Raw genomic sequence first — 17,183 nt, 5'->3', positions numbered from 1 at the left:
AGGTCTCTCTGGAACAGAAATCTCCCTTGCTCCAATGTTCCGTGGCCTCTGGGTGCAGAATTCAGCGTGAGTTACTTCCCTGTAGCTGTTCTATGGGTTGTGGGTTCGGGGCTATGTGTATGTGCGTCTTTCTATTCCGCCATCTTGGCTCCACCCCCAAGTTTTTTCTAAAGATAACAAAAAATCATTTGGACCCAATAATGACAAAATCCTTATAGATGCCAAGGAAAATTGAGGCTAAAGTCTTGAAGTTTTAATGTAGAGGTCAGATAGAAGCAATGTATGACAATAAAACAAATATTTAAGTCTTTTCAAGACATGAGTCAGTGTCTTCTCTAGGAGGAGAATCTAGAAGGAGCTCTCAGCTATTCATTCCCTTACCCTTCTTTCCCCAAACCATTTCTCTGCAACTAGAAGGGAAAAAAGCCCCAGGGTCAGGGATAGTGAGAAGGTGTGTCTTCCAGAGTTGATTTCATATTGGAAAAAGAAAATTCTGTCTCTCTAAATGTCAAGTTCCTTATTGGTATCTAAGTGAAAAATCAACAATAGAAAAAAATCATTTAGGGTGATTAATACTTCCAAAATAGCAGCTTTAAATTATACTTTTCAAGCAGTAAAATGCATAGCAATATAATTTAAAGGTATCCAAATAAAAATTACATAATCTAAGTAAGACAAAGAACCTATTTCTCTAAGGCAACTACAAAAAGATTAACTTTCTTTTTTCTTGAAGAAGGACTGGTAGATGTTCTTAGATTGATCAATAGGTCAAAAAACTTCCAGATTCTTTTGAAACAGATACCACTTCACCTGGAAATGGCAAAAACTGTCACTAGGTCCACTGCTATGATCCTACTGCTGTTCCCTATGGCTAGAAGGGAAGCACCATCACCATTCCAGCAACCATTCCAGGTTGGGTTCTTTCAGCTTTGTTTTTCTGCATTCTACATTAGTGTTTCAAAGTATTCGATATTTCCTTGACTCAGGAAATAAATGGAAAAACTTCAAATTCCAGGATTCTGTGGGAGTCCTGACCATTGTCTCCCCCTTTAGAGAACTTACTGTAGGTTATAAAAAATTTATCGCCTGTTGAATACTTTGAAAGCCAACCACAGCTAGAATTACCCACCAAAGCTCACTGTCCTTCATGAACTAAGAACAGACTACAAATCCCTGTACTGTACATTCAAACCCCACATACCCTTAAGAATTGAGGGAGTGGCAAATTGTACTTTAACCACAGAATTACCAAAGACAAAACTGTTGCTCAGAGTTGTCCAGACATAAAACCATAGAAATATAAGAACAACATCCTCAGTGAATGCCACTATACTGAATATTTGTTACCTTTAAACTATTCCCAAGGGAAATTCTCAAAATCTAGAGACCTAGCAGAAGAAATCAAAACTACGTGGGAAAAGGAAAAAGTTTAATCCTTGACCTTATGTTTACTACTGGAGTTACCCTGAAAGTGAGGCCAGACAAGTGTATTCCATCACTTAGATTCATTTACAAAATAGCCATTTTATCCATCCATGTAACAACCCAACCAGACATTAAACCTAAAAATGGGATAACCACTTATTCTCTGCCCATTTCTATCTGAATTCCACTGAATATAAGATGAGAACAAGAATTATAACAACATAATAATAGTCTATCTTGAATGAATCTTTGGAGTCCTTTTTTTGGGTAGCCAGATGTGATCCTAAGGAAAGAGTGGAACGGAGACAGCATTGAGAGCCTGGCCAGGTAGTTGGAGGAAAGTGGAGATGGACAGACATCATCAAAGGAACAGAAGAAGGGATACAGGGGAGAAATTGTTCCCTTATTTAACAGTTTTGCCAAGGATTGATCATGAACGTATTTTATAGTTTTTCCTACTCTCTGATGAAGAATGAGATATCAACTTTTAAGCAATAAACCACTGTCTGTTATTACTTTTTTTAAATGGTAATTTGCTTCTCTGGGTCCAGGCATACTTTCCTTTATGCAGTAGATATATCATTGAAATGTATCGTCCAAATTGAATTTTGGTAAATTGGATCACATATCCCTTTTACTTATATTATAATCTTAGATATATTTCCATGGTGAAAAGTGAGAGTTTAGTGTTAAAAAATCACTTTTCACAAAAGTCATCTCCTCAGGTTAACATTCAGGTTATTGATCTATAAAATAAGGACTCCTCTTCTACCTTTACAAATTTTTAGAAACCCTAAAAATGACAATAAGAATTAATTAAGCTCTTTTAATTTATATACTTTTTTTTAAATGAGTTTCTCCTTAAAAACTGTATGGAAATTACAAGACAGACTACAGTTGCAAAAATGATGGCAATTACCACCATTTTGAGGAAATGTCTCTAGCAAATTTTCAATTTCTTCTCAAAGAAAATAGATCTTCTCTTTTGAATCATTCCCGTAGGTGATTTCTTTTGCAGACATAGTAAAAGCCTTAAAGCTCTAGTAGAAAGAAAGTGCTTTGTACTTAGTCCCACAAAGTCATACTGTCTCCATAAGATACAAACGTGTGCTTTGGCAGGTTTTTGGAAGTACAATGTTAGGCTATTTAATTCTTCCACTCCTGGTAGAATAGTAGGACAAATTCTGTGCAGTGGCTGCTTTCATGACAACTGACAGGCAGAAAAGAAGGTTCATGATTACTGAAATTTGGGAATTGTTTTGTGTGTTGTTGGTTTGCGGGAAGGAAGGAATTGTGTGTGTAGGCTCTTTTTTTTTCCTCGAGTAAGCTAGGAGCAAGACAAAACTGTCTGGAGATTTATTTGACTTCTCAGCAGGACAACACAAGCAAAGGCAGAAAGATAAAAGCAGAGCAAGACAGACTTTCTTCAGGAAGATAGGACTGAAGCAAAGTACGAAGCAAAACTAGAGAAGAGAAATCCCCAGAACAAAGCTTCCTTTGGTCTCAATGGTGACAGGAAGAAAGATGACTGAGAAGAGAGGCAAACAGCAGGGTGTATTTCAAATGCAAGACATAATATATCGACATTAGATGCCAGACTGGATGTCCTCTGTGGTGTATAGATTTAGAGTCTGAAGAGCTGGCTTCACATATGGACTTTGACATTAACTGGGCAAACTTAAACTAGTCTCCTAAATTTTCTAAGCCTCCATTTATTGAGGGTGGTGGTTGTGGTAGTAGTAAGTAGAGTAGTAGTACAGTAAGAGAATGGCAAACAACTCCAGTATCTTTGCCAAGAAAACCCTAAGTGGGGTCATGAAGAGTCAGAAAAGACTGAAAGGACTCAATAACATTGTACTAGGAGGAAGTGAAGGAAGAGGAGTGTAAAAGTAGGAATAGTAGCAACAGCATCAGTAATTAATGATAGTAATTATTATTAATAATAGTTAACATGTTAAGTGCCTTAAGGTTTAGAAAACACTTTACAGATATTGTCATACCTCAAAGCAACCCTAATTGGTCAGCGTTATTATTATCCGCATCTTATAGATAAGAAAACTGAGCTGAAGAGAGGTTAAGTGATTTGCTGAGGATCATATAGCTAGTAAGTGTCTAAAGCAAGATTTGAACTCAGGTCTTCCCAATCTAAAGCAAGATTTGAACTCAGGTCTTCCCAAAGTGAAGTCCAATACTCTGTCCACTATGCCTCCTGAATGTCTGTGAGTCCTACCTAAATCTACATGACCCCATGGACCATACCATCCATGGGGTTTTCTTGAAAACATGCTTGAGTGGTTTGCCATTTCCTTTTCTAGTAGATTAAGGCAAACAGAGACCAAATGATTTATATCTAAGGCCGTGTTTGAACTCAAGTCTTCCTTATTCTAGTAAACGATATGTGTTGTAGCTATTATAATTACAGTCCCTTCTGACTCTCAGTTTGTCTTTTTTAAGTGGAACAACAGATATTATTAGCTTACTATTTTTCCAATTTTTTAAACATTTTTATTTAACGTTTTGAGTTCCGAATTCTATCCCTCCCTCTCCTTCCCAACCAAGACAGTAAGCAATCAGATATCAGTTATACATATGCTACTATGTAAAACATTTCCATATTAGTCATTTTGTACAAGAAGACTCAAATAAAAGAAAAAGTGTAAGAAAGAAAGTGAAAAATAGCATTCTTCAGTCTGTCTTCAGCCAATATCAGTTCTTTCTCTGGAGGCAGCTAGTATGCTTCATCATTAATCCTTCTGTATCGTCTTGGACAATTGTATTGCTGAGAATATTTAAGTCATTCATAGTTGTTCATTGAACAATATTGTTTTGTTGTGCCAATGTTTTCCTGGTTCTGTTCATTTCACTATGCATCAGTTCATGTAAGTCTTTCCATGTTTTTCTGAAATCATCTATTTGTCATTTCTTATTAACTTAATATCTTAAAAACTTAATGAGTGTGGTCTAGATTACTTTGACTTGTATCTGTGAATGAATGAATGAATAAATGAAGAAGCACTTGTCGTGTGGTTACTATAGGCAAAGCACTTGGCGGAGATCCTGGCCAACAAACAGAAGAACAAGATGGCTTTTGCTCTCAAGACGCTCCCTCACACTCTGATAGAGGGTTTTGGTTACAAATCATAAGGAAACATTAAGTTTTCCTTGTAGTACAGTGGCAAACCCTGTTGTCATACATCTTTTTTCCTGTTATTTCAATTGACAAAACTATCTCTTTCCACCCAACCATGCTGATGATTTTGGTATGGAGAGCATTCTTGTCAAGGCTTTTGGTAACTTTGGCTGCTGAGGAAACAAGAGCTGAGGTACTTACAAAGACATTTTGAGGTCATATTTGCACAAAAGTTGTTGCCTTACAGGATGGTAGCAGGGGATGGACTGAAAACAAGTTTATTCTAGGCAGCATCACTCTTGGGTTAGCTGTTCCTTAGTAGTAGTTTGCTGGCAATTGATGTTGGCAGTGGGGACACAGCACTGAGAAGATAACAACATTAAATAAAGATCTCTATTGTATAGCATTACAACACTGAGGTAAGGAGAGGTAATCTAAAATATTTTTCTTAGGGAATGATATTTTGCCATGACCTTATTCCACCTTTCTGTAATCAATGTGGCAAGAGAAAGTTTTATTTTCTTTACCTCTGTAGCATTGTTATAACAAATGAGAAATTGTCCCAATACCAGGTCAGTTTATTGCCATCTACAAATTTAGTCCCACAGCTGTATTCCCTTTTAGAACCATGAACTCCATGTTAAAATTTTACATTTGACTCTTAAGTTTCTTGATTTTCCACCTTTTCTTTGATTAAAACAAAAAATTGAAGGAGTAGGTATAGATAGGGTCATAGATTTAGAATTGGAAGGGACCTCAGTGGCTATCTAGCCCAAGGCCCTTACATTACATGTGGGAAAACTGAAGCCCCAGGGAAGTTAATGATTTACCCATCATCTCAAAGTGTCAGTTAGGATATGACACAAGGAGTCATTGCTTTTCCTGCAGTGTTGCGAATTGACATTAAAAATAGTTAAATTTGCTATTCCCATGTCATGCTATTTCATACTACAATCTATAGATCAATGGTGTGAAACTAGGAATGTATTTCTGTGGAACCACATTGACTTTGAAAACCATATATTAACATTATCTATGTTGCTTTGCTTTTTTATTTTGTTAAACATTTCCCAGTTATATTTTAATCATTTCTGGCCATATTCAAGAGTGTTACTGACCAACTTACAAGTTTGACATGTCTACTCCAGAGTATAGGGTATAACATTCTTGAGGTAATTACATAGTGGATAGAGCCCAGACAGAGGTAGCAGGGCTAAATTCAAATCCTCCTTCTCCTTTACACATTAATTAGGTGTTTAAAAGTCATTTGGACCAATTACTATGAGGGGGATGACTGGAAATTCCTTGTCATCAGATAGCAACTCTTTCTTGCAAGTGATAGCAAGCCCTGATATTCAAAAGGGTCTAGGCTTGATGATTTTCCAATCTAATCCAATTAGCTTTTATGATACTCAGACTGTGTAAAAGGTACTTTTCTAGATGCTGAGGCCATAAAGACAGAATTGCAAAACATTTCCTGCCATCAAGGAGCATGCATTGAACTGAAGGGCTGCATACTGATCACTCTGTCCACAAGCATTTATTAAGTAACTACTGACTGCATCCCATACCAAATTTAAAAAGAAATAGTCTCCTCTCTATAGAAGCTTGCATCTTATCTGGTAACATAGTTTTTCTTTTGTATAAATGACAAAATAAATACAAGGAATCTAGAGGTAAGAGAGGCAGGAAAAGGACACGCAACCTAGAACAGGGATGAATCAGGAAAAGTTTCATAAAAATGTGATCCTTGATCTCTAATCTTACTTTTGCACTGGCTGTCCCCAGAGGCTGAAATGCACTTCCCAACTCACCTCTGCCTTATGGAATCCCTGTCTTCCTTTTGAAGGACCACCTTCTCCTTGAAGCTTTTCCTAATGCCCTCACCTTCTAGTAGTACCTTTGGTTCAAATTATCTTATATTTACTATGTTATATATTTAGACACTTTATATTTATGCTGCCTATGTGTGTATATGTATAGATATGTAGATATGTATATCTGTATGTGTGTATATAAACATATACAAATATATAATGTATAAAATGTTGGAGAGACATCATTTCTGGGTAATTAATCATTTTATTAATTATGACTAGTGAATAATTAATAAAAGGATGATCATTTGGCTGTCTCTCTTAAACCAAAGACTAATCACGGCAACTTCTTGATGCTTATATGCCCTTGGAAGAATAGATGATTCCAGCAGATGACAATTAACTCTGATTGGTTAACAATTAATGAGAGGAATGAATATTATAATGAGCGGTGGACCTATTCTTTTTTTATTAAATTATTTTATTTGTTTTCAGTTCTACAATCACTTCCATATATCTTAGATTTTTTTCTCTCCATCCCCCTCCCTCCCTCCTCCTTCCCTGAGACAACATACAAACTTATATAGGTTCTACACATACATTCCTATTAAATACATTTTCACCTTAGTCATGTTGCATAGAAGAATTAAAATGAATGGGAGAAACCATAAAACAAAACAAAACATAGTACAAAAGAAAATGGTCTGCTTCATTGTTCAATCCAATTCCCTAGTTCTTTCTCTGGATGTGCAAGGCATTTTGCCTCAAGAATCCATTGGGAATTTTTTAGGTCCTTTCATTGCTATGAAGGACTAAGTCTACCAGAAAAATTCCTCCCACATTGTGGTTGCTGCTGTGTATAAAGTTCTCCTGGCTCTGCTCCTTTCACTCAGCATCAGTTCATATAAGTCTTTCCAGGCCTCTCCGAAGTTTTCCTGTTCATCACTTCTTATAGCATAATAGTATTCCATTACATTCATATACCATAGCTTGTTCAGCCATTCCAGAATTGATGGGCATCCCCTTCATTTCCAGTTTTTGGTCACCACAAAGAGAACTGCTATAACTATTTTTGTACATGTGGGACCCTTTCCCATTTTTATGATCTCTTTGGGATATAGTCCTAGAAGCAATATTGCTGAGTCAAAGGGAATGCTCATCTTTGTAGCCTTTTGGGCATGGTTCAAAATTGCTCTCCAGAATGGTTGGATCAGCTCACAGCCCTGCCAACAATGAATTAGTGTTCCAACTCTCCCACATCTTCTCCCTCATTTATCATCTTCCTGCTTTGTCATGTTAGCCAGTCTGATAGGTGTGATGTGGTTCCTCAGAGTTATTTTGATTTGCATCTCTCTAATCAGGGGGATCTATTCTAATGAGGATCTGGGGGATGTGACTTTGATTATGTCACTTTTACTCCCAGACTACCCCCAGTTCTGGGCAATCTAGACAAAAAATCTACCCCCCACCCAAGCCTGAGTAGAATACAACAGGCTTCCCCACTTGAGTGGAGTCTGAAAAAGATTGAGGAGAAAGTAAATCCAATCTCATTATCAGCAATGTTCTTCAGATGTTGGTTGAATAACCTGGAAGGGGCTGATTTCTGAATGAGGAAATAGGGAGGCAAAAGTCCTGGATTTCCCCAACAATAAATAATTATTAGTATGAGAGAAATAGTAATTGTGTGTATGTGTGTAGTCTCTCTCATTAGAAGGTAAACCCCTTGAGAATAGTAATTGCTTCATGTTTTGTACTTGTGTACCTAGTACAGTGACTGGAACAGAATAGGCACTTAATAAATGCTTGTTGATTGATTGATTAAAGGAAGTAAAGGATTCTATAATATAGAGGTGAGGAATAAGTATATGCCAGGGACGGAGACAGGAGATGGATTGTCCTGTGTCAGGAAAAACAGGACTGTTAGTTGGACCACAGAGTATGGAAAGGGAAATGTCACTAACATTGTCCTAAATGTGTGGCCCTAGGTAAATTACTTAATCTCTCTGGTCTTCATTTCCTTCAAATGCAAAATGGAGGAATGAACTAAATGACTTCTAAGATTGCTTATAACTTTACAGCTACGATGCTATGACTGCTGAGGGGATCTGAAAGGACTTCCTTTAGAGATTGGCACCCTCCCTCACTCAAAATAAAGTCAAGTTCAAGTCATGTCATCATTTCTCTGATGGCATGATCTTCTTTGGCACAAAGGACAAACACACATTAACTAAACCCTGAAGGAAGCAAAACCAAAAAAAAAAAAGATAGTGGAGATTTCTTGTTAGATAACTGAAAGTAGTTATCAATTTTTAGAGGGAGCCAGCAACAGGGTCTCAATCAAAAAGCAACATCTTTAAAGTCCATGTTAAAGGTCTATATTAAAGTCTGTCTTGAAAGATATTGGCCTTACCACTCAACTTTGGGAAACTCCAAGGGCTTAATTTAGATACTGTGAGATTTTTGTTGTTGGTTTTTTCCTCCTTGAGAGTCGTATAAAATGGTCATAAACATAACAAAAGGGCACAGTTTGCAGTCAATTTCTATAGGCATTGATTTGAACCTGAGGACTTGATGCCCCACAATCTTATAGGAAGAAGTAAAGTCAACAATGATCACAGCTGGTTCCTGCTTGATCCCAGCTCTCATTTTGGTCAAAAAAACCCTTTTTACTTTAAAAGTGGTAAAAAGAAAGCCCAGTGAGGCAACATAAAAGCATCAGAAGTTTAGTAGAGGCACACTAGTTCTCATTGGCTACAACTAGAGTTCATCTGTATTCTGGCATGGGAGACAGTGTGTTTTCATGGTCATCAGGACAGCTAATGAACTCTTAGCACTTAAGAAAAGAAATCTGAGTTCTCTCCTCACAAACATGCCCCACCCCATCATGCACTCACTAAGGAATGTGAGGTTAATCTCTTAGTCATATTAGACCTTAATTTTGCCTTCCTTCAAAGAAATTGCTATTCTTTTCCTCCATGACAGGTAGTGTTATACAGTGGCTAGACCATTGAACTTGAAGTTATGAAAACCTAGGTTCAAACACTGTCTCAGCCATTTACTAGCCACATGACTCTGAGCAAGTCACTTGACATTCTGAGAACCTCAGTTTCCTCACCTTTAATTGGGGGTAATAATGCTGGTAACATATGTCTTAGAAGGTTGTTGTGCAGATCAAATGAGATAATTTATTCAAGTGTTTTGCAAACTTTATGGCACCATTATTATTATACATACGGTTTGGTCTTCACAATACCATTCTATGTATAATTTCAAATTTGGCACTAGATACAAGAATGGTAGATGCAATTAGAGGTAGATAGCTAGATATAGATAGATAGATGATACATAGATGATAGACAGATAGATAGATAGATAGACAGACAGACAGACAGACAGACAGACAGACAGACAGACAGATAGATAGATAGATAGATAGATAGATAGATAGATAGATAGATAGATAGATGTATATGTAACTTTTAAGACTTCATTTTGATTCTTTTTTAGAAGATTTCTCTCCTACAGCTGACCTGAGGTGCTAGGTAGCACAATGGATAGAATGTTGAGCTTGAGTTCAAATCCAGCATCAAATCCTTACTATCTCTGTGACCCTAGATATTATATATATATATATATATATGTATATATAATGCAGCTGCAGCAAAAAACAACCCTTATAACAAGTCACAACTTTGTCTTAGGTAGCCCCAGCAAGACCCACTTCTGAAAAATATCCAACAGATCTATCTCATGATATCTAACTTCTCTGCTCTCTCCTTTCCTCTCCCTGCCTGTCTGACAATTTCAGAAAGTGTTGTGTAAGAATTTTTTTTGGAGGAGGGGAAGAAGTTGGGAGGAGGTAGACAGGCAGAAGAGCTTTACTTAAATCACTCAAGCCAGGGGCATAAGCAATGATTGTTGCAACCAGAGCAAGCTGACCCAAGCGGTGTTCTCAATTCACTTGACTTGGGAATGATGATGCAAATAGAGTCTAAGATCCTTCTGAAAAGGATAGAGGTAGAGGCCTTAGTTGACCCTAGACCACTAATGGGTAAGCTGTGGTGGGGAGGGCATAGGGGAATAGACAAGTAGACAGCCAAGGAAGGAACTTTCTACAGGTTTAAGAAAGAGAAGAAGTAAGCCATTTTATAGCTTAAATTAAAAAAAAAAAACCTATCCTGTGATTTCTTCCACATATGAAGTTCCCAAGGAGGAACTACATCTCTCTGGGCACAGAAACATCCTCTCTCCAACCTACAGTCCTAGAGAGTTGCCAAGGGCACTGGGAGGTTACAGATCTTGTCAGAGGGTGGAACTTGACTAGATCAGCTCTGCCTTTTTAAGTTATTCTTATGGTAAACTATTTCACCTTGTTGACTCAGTCTTTGTACAGCTTATCTATAAAAGGAAAAGCAGTATTCATGGATCTCTCCCCCATTCCTTCCAACCAGGGGGAAAAAAAGTTCACATTATGTTAGGACTGTGGAAAACTGGGAAGAACTAAAAACTGCTCTGGGACCCCTAAATCAATAGGTAACCTAGGACCTGATTGGAGTTTCTTAGGGGAGGGGGGAAAAGAGAGCATGTGTGGCTTCTAACCCACTCCTTTGTTAAAGGGAATGTTTGATTGGAGCTTTTCATTCCATCTCCAATATGTAATATCTGAGGTCAGATTGTCTCATTGATGACCTCTTTCATTCTTGGTGACGACAATGGGGTGGGGAGATGGGGGAAAGATAGAAAAGGAGATTGCTGTGTTCCACCTTTCGCCCAGTCTGTTGTAGGACTCCACCATTTGCTCTATCTCAGCTTCTTCTGCCAAGTGCAGGTAACAGGGTACCCATTTACTAGAAACACAGTGAGGCTGAAACGTATTGGAGATATGGTCCAGCTCTGGGCACCTTGAAATTCCCAGAGAAACTTTCTCATTTCCCTGTCCATTCCCTTCCTCAGGGGATCCCCAGAGTTCTCAGTCTGGCATTGTAAGAGTAATGGTAACTACATTTATTTACATAAACTACTTAGTATGTGTGCCCAAGTGTGCATCTAATTAGCTCAGTTTTAAGTTTTATTTTATTACAATGCCCAACTCTGTTCATGTGTCAGTGAGCTTCATGGCTTATTGCTTATGTAGCATGGTGATTAGATGAGAAGTTTAAAAATATTAGAGGGAATACAATTTGTGCATATTTTCAGAATTAGATTTAGTAATTCCCCCCCATTTTTTGTTAACTGCAAGATCTCCTATGATGAAATTAGAAAGGGGCAGCATAGAACAGTGATAAAACACTGGGTTTGGAGTCCGGAACACTGGGGTTCATATCACACCTAAGATACTTAAAAGGTATTTGTGACCCTGGGCAAGTCCATTCCAACTCTTTTTCTATACTCCTATCAGATGTTCTACAGGCTAGTACACAGAGGAAGGAGCTCTGGTGTTTCCAGTGAACCTCTGGAAAATTGAGCAATCATTGGAAGACTCACATGGCTAACCCAACCCATGGTTTTAATCTCATCTCTCTTTCTCTCTCTTTCTCTCTCTTTCTCTCTCTCTCTCTCTCTCTCTCTCTCTCTCTCTCTCTCTCTCTCTCTCTCTCTCTCTCTCTCTCTCTCTCCCTTTTTGATTCAGGAGAAAGGATGTTGGCTTGTTATCCTACAAAGATCATTTGCCTGTGAGCCAGGTGGTAATTAGTGACATTGACCGACCGGGATCTGAAGCCAAACTGACTGTGGGCCCTGTACGCTGCCAAGGAGACCGTAAGTTGGTTAAACAGCTGTTTGGAGAATGCTTTCTTCTTATGGCCTTGCAGCTCTGTATTTCTAGGCTTCTCAGGGTATCTTGAAATATGGGTGTACTCTTGTCCTCGAGTTCTGCTGGAAACCTCGTAAGTTAGTTCCCTCACAGAGCTGAATGAAGAACTGAATAGATACGTGGGGTGTAGGGAGGTGGCCGTAAAATCTCTAGCACAGGGGCCCAGATTTGGGAATAAAATATGCCTATTAATCTTTCTTGTATTGTATATGTAGCAACCTTGACTACCTAAGTTTATGGTGATATAAATAGGCATGCTAATAGTATAAATGCAGTACTCTACAGCTGTGATGCCATTGAGGGCTGCTGTTAATACCATTAGCGGCCCTATTTATACCACCATAAACCAAGTTTATGGTGGTATAAATAGCAGTATTATGGCTTAATGTATCACTGCAAACTTGGATTATGGCCATGTAAAGTTTGACATTATTGCTATCAAATTTCATCATCATCAGTACTTGATGACACCTTGTAAACCAAAGATTGTTTCCTTAACTATCTCTGCTTTCAGAATTAGCTGTGCAAAGAGGAACTTGGGGCTCTTTCTTGAGTCCTAAGTGGGAGGGAAGGGAGTTAGAATGATGGAAGTCCTGCCTAATTAAGGCTACCATTAGGACTTAATGTTCTTTGATACCCTTCACTGTGCTTTATATACATTAGGAGAGAAAAGATGACAAAGATTGCCTTAGGGAATCTACCAGGAGTGTCCTGAGCTTTCTTTCTCCAGTATATACCTGTGAAACATTTTTTTAAGAGATTGGGTTTCCCTCTCTGGTTCAGGCTAGATATGTAATGGTCAGTTAGAGCTTGATCCTGCAGCTGATTGGGATAGAAACTTTGACCTTCTATATTCAACCTGGGTCAGTTATTTCCCTCTTAAGCGTCCTGGTAAGTCTTTCCCTGACCTTGAACGGGCTCACTATATTGGTGCCAAATTTATTGCAGCTCAGAACTCCAGAAATCAAACAATCCTGCTCTCAGGCTCCTCCAATATTGGAAATTATAGAAATGTACCACTGATTAACATGTGGCCTTGCTAAGAATAATGGGCACATGAGAGATATTGACCGAAGGTCACCAAACTGGGCATGAGGAAACCTAGGCCTTGTTTCCACAAATGAGTGGTAACCCAAGAGACTTCAGGCAAACCCCCTCCATTTCCTCAGCTCTAGTCAGTAAAGCCCTGACTGCTTCCTATGTTGCTCATAGGGAAGGGGTAAAGATAACAATGTCTCTCACTTGATTCCTCCTAAAAGAAATCATCGTTTAAAAAGGATATAACTCCTACTTCTGTAAATCATGGTAGAGTTAGAACTATTTAGCACCTTCTTATCATATGCACTCAGAGAAGTTTCCCAAGGAAGACAATGACATGGACTTGAGAGCTTATAATTATCAGCTCTGGAACCATTTAAAGCAAACTATTGCAACCTTAGACTGTACCAAAAGAGATATATTGTGCAGGATTGGGAAGGTGTTGCTCCCAGTCTACTCTGTCCTAGTAGAGTTGTATGTGTAAAATCCCATTTTCCTTTCTGGGAAGTACAATTTTAGAAGAAGAATAAACCTGGATTCCATTGGAAAGAACCAGGATGGTGAAGGGCCTCAAGTTCATTCTGTGTGATGAGAAGTTCAGAAAACTGGAGATATTTTGGAGAAAAGACTTAGGGAGTTCCTATTCACTCTCCTTAAGGCCTTGAATGGCTAGGATATGGAAAAGAGATTTAAATTCTTCTACTTGGTCCCAGAGGACAGAATTAAGAACAATGAGTTAAAATTACAAAACGGGTAAAATTTACTATATTACTCAATAAACATTGACCAAGCACTTACTTTGTGCTTGTGCTTGAGATACAAAGAAAGGGAAACAACGTAAGGAAATATTTCCCAGTCATTAAATTGGTCTAAATGTGGAATGGCCTGCACCAGAAATGGATTATATCTCTGAATGAAGGCCTTTGAACAATGGTTGGATGGCTATTTGTTGGTCATATCAGAGAAGGGATTCCTTTCCAAGTACTAGTTAGAGTACTTGGCCTCTGAAATATCTTCCAACTCATCCGCAATGTTCCTAATGCAAAGGAGGGGTGGAGGTTGTGTTATTTTTCTCTTATTTTCCATTTAGAACAAGAAAAAAGGCAACCTCCTCAAATTAGTGTGATCTAGGATAGAAGGTAGCCTTTTGCAAGACTTATAATATGATGCTATTGCCTTTACATACACGGAGAGCACATTCAAAGACAAATACTAGAGATTGTTACTTGAGGGCAAGGGTTTGTGCAGAAAAAAAAAAAGGCTGTTATACAAATGAATAAAGACAAAGTACGGACTTTTCAAATAACAAGCGTTACCCAGCTAAATAAATAAAATTCATGTTCATTTGGAGCAGAGTTACTATTTGTGAATACTATAGTACACAAGTGAAGTGATCAATGCATACTTCATAGATCTGGACATGTCTGTATCATGTGGCTATAAAGGAATGAAATGGACTTATTTTTGGTTTGACATAGAGTCATCATTCTCATTACTTAATATTTATGCCACATACAGTGTATGTGGATGCAGCAAATCAGCAGGTTTCTCATATATACTTTCTAATTTTGAGATTAGCTTCTAAATAGGTGATAGTTGCCTAGAAATAACTGATGAAAATTGAAGAATTCCACAGATCTGCATTACAGTTCTTGAAAATAAGAATAACATATATTTTGTGACATACACATTTGGATATCTACCTATACACATATATGTAGGAATGTGTGTATGCATACACACATGCACACACATACACATATACACTTTTGTAAAAATTATGGCCACTCACCTTTTTCTACCTCAAACTCTCTTCTCTCTAGAAGGTACCAGCTGGTCAACAGGCATATATTAATTACTTAGTATGTGCCAGGCAGTGTACAAAGAAAGGCAGAAAACAGTCCCTACTCTCAAGGAGCTCACAGTCTAATGGCGGAATACAACATGTCAACAGCTGTGTACAAATAAAATATATACAAGATAAATTGGAGATAGTTTCAGGGGAAAGGCATTTGCATTAAGGAGTACTGAGAAAGGATTCTTTAGCTGAGACTTGAAGGAAACTAGCAAAGTGAGGAGGTACAGATGAGAAGGCTGAGAGTTCCAGACAAAAGAGACAGTCAGCGGAGTACTCTGAGTTAAGAGATGGAGCATCTCCTGTGAGGAAGGCCAGGGGGAGTCTGTCAAGAAGACCAATGTCAAGAGATCCGCATAATTTGTAGAACTGCAAAATGAGGAAGGGGCCAGGTTAAGCAGGGCTTTAAAAACCAAAAAGCAGTTTGATTGCAGAAGCTACTGGACCGAAAGGAAATATACAGCACTTAAACAGAAATTGGACAAAGTCAGAAATGTTATTCATGATATCCTCTTCAACCCCAAGTTGAAATACAAGTATAGGTTAAAGGTTCTAGTCCTAGCTCTTGGAATGTCTAGATTTGTTCTTTGGGTCTCTCAGATGATTTTAAGGCTCCTTCTACCTCTAACAAGTTATGCTTTGCCATCTGGCACAGTACATACAATGCTGAGGCTGGAGTTAGGAAGACCTAAGTTTAAATGTAGCTTCAGACACGTATTAACTAAGTGATCCTAGGTAAGTCAATTACCCTCAATTTGCCTCTGTTTCCTCAATTATAAAATGAGGCTATTAACAGCACCTAAATGGAAGGATTGTTGTGAGGTTCAAAGTATCTGTCAAAAGCACTCAGTACAGTGCCTGACATGTAGAAGGCTTATATGAAGGCTTACTCTTTTCCCTTCCTGTATCCTACCCCATCCCCCTCCTCCAGCTTTGTATCCTAAAGTGAATGTCACAAAGGTGATTTCATGAGTATTTCTCAGTGTGACAGGACATTTTGTTGTTTCTGGGATTAACTTTCCTTGATAATATTTAGCTAAGTCTCTGATGTCTAAATCGACCGTAAAAGAAATATGTCTGGTCTAGAAATGCCTCCTTCTGTACAAGTATCTAAAGAAGCTATGAGAAGGGACTATAGAGATTTAAGGCCCCAAATCTAGCCGGGCATCCTGAAGAATGAAACCATTTGGGGGCCTCTGCCCAACCGTTTCAGTGGTTTCAGTTGATTTCATCATGCCTGCTGAGTTTCATTTTTAGTTTGATACATCTGAACCCATAGACCCTTATGATCCAAATGGTAAGGCAAATCAGTGAGTTCCACTCAGCTTGGCTGCACTTCCCATATACCTTTGGGACATTGGCGTGCCCTTGCCTTTTCTTTGCAAACAGGTTCAGATGGAAACCTCAAATTTAAATGAAACTGAAAGCAGGGTCAGCAGTGAAAGGTTAGTAAAGACAAAAAAAAAAAAAAAGGCAGGTGGATTTACAAAGCCCCTTCTTGGACAAAACATGCCTATTTAATAATAAACAAGAGCTATTTGGAGGCTGAGGTAATCTGATGGGGTGAAAACTAAGTTGCCCAGGAGTAGATTAACATTCTTGCAGGAAGGCGTTAAACTTTGCATTGAGTTTTCACTTGGACTGTGTTACTGTTAAACAATCAGAGCAGGAAAACGCACTATGAACTCTAGACAGGGTTGGAGAAGTATATCCTGTGTTTTACCTTTGAATGGAAACATTAAACCCTGACTGCTTTCTTTCTTGATTGGTAGACACATGAGATTCGACTTATCACAAAATAACGTGGGGAGTGAAATTTTCGAAAATTGAATACAGGTATATTTATAAAAAGTTCTGTCAAAAAGTTGCACTCTCTGTTTTGTTTACCTCTCTTCTCAGCTCTGACAGCTACTGATTTCAAATAGTAAATGTTCAACAGCTATAGAACAGTTAATACATGACATGTTGTAGCTTTAGTCTCTAAAGTATAACTCAACTACTTCTACCAGTACATTATCTGTCTGGGGGGGGGGGGGGGGGTCTTGAAAAAACTGTTAGAATTAAAATAGGCAAGGATTCTGATTCATTGACATCTGACTGCGAGGC

General features: G+C 38.2%; 1 protein-coding gene across 1 annotated transcript in view; it reads left to right on the top strand.

Moving 5' to 3' along the window:
• The window catches only part of CNTNAP2 (contactin associated protein 2), a 2,725,119-nt gene that overhangs the window by 2,231,781 nt on the left and 476,155 nt on the right, over positions 1-17,183 (top strand). The window contains exon 15 of the mRNA XM_072652434.1: positions 12,002-12,129. Within this exon, the coding sequence (XP_072508535.1) occupies positions 12,002-12,129 (128 nt within the window). The remainder of the gene's footprint in view (positions 1-12,001; positions 12,130-17,183) is intronic.

This window comes from Notamacropus eugenii, chromosome 3 (genome assembly GCF_028372415.1).
Source record: "Notamacropus eugenii isolate mMacEug1 chromosome 3, mMacEug1.pri_v2, whole genome shotgun sequence".
Classification (NCBI taxonomy): Eukaryota; Metazoa; Chordata; class Mammalia; order Diprotodontia; family Macropodidae; genus Notamacropus; species Notamacropus eugenii.
The sequence above is the reverse complement of the archived record's forward strand: the minus strand, read 5'-3'. Positions and strand labels throughout refer to the sequence as shown.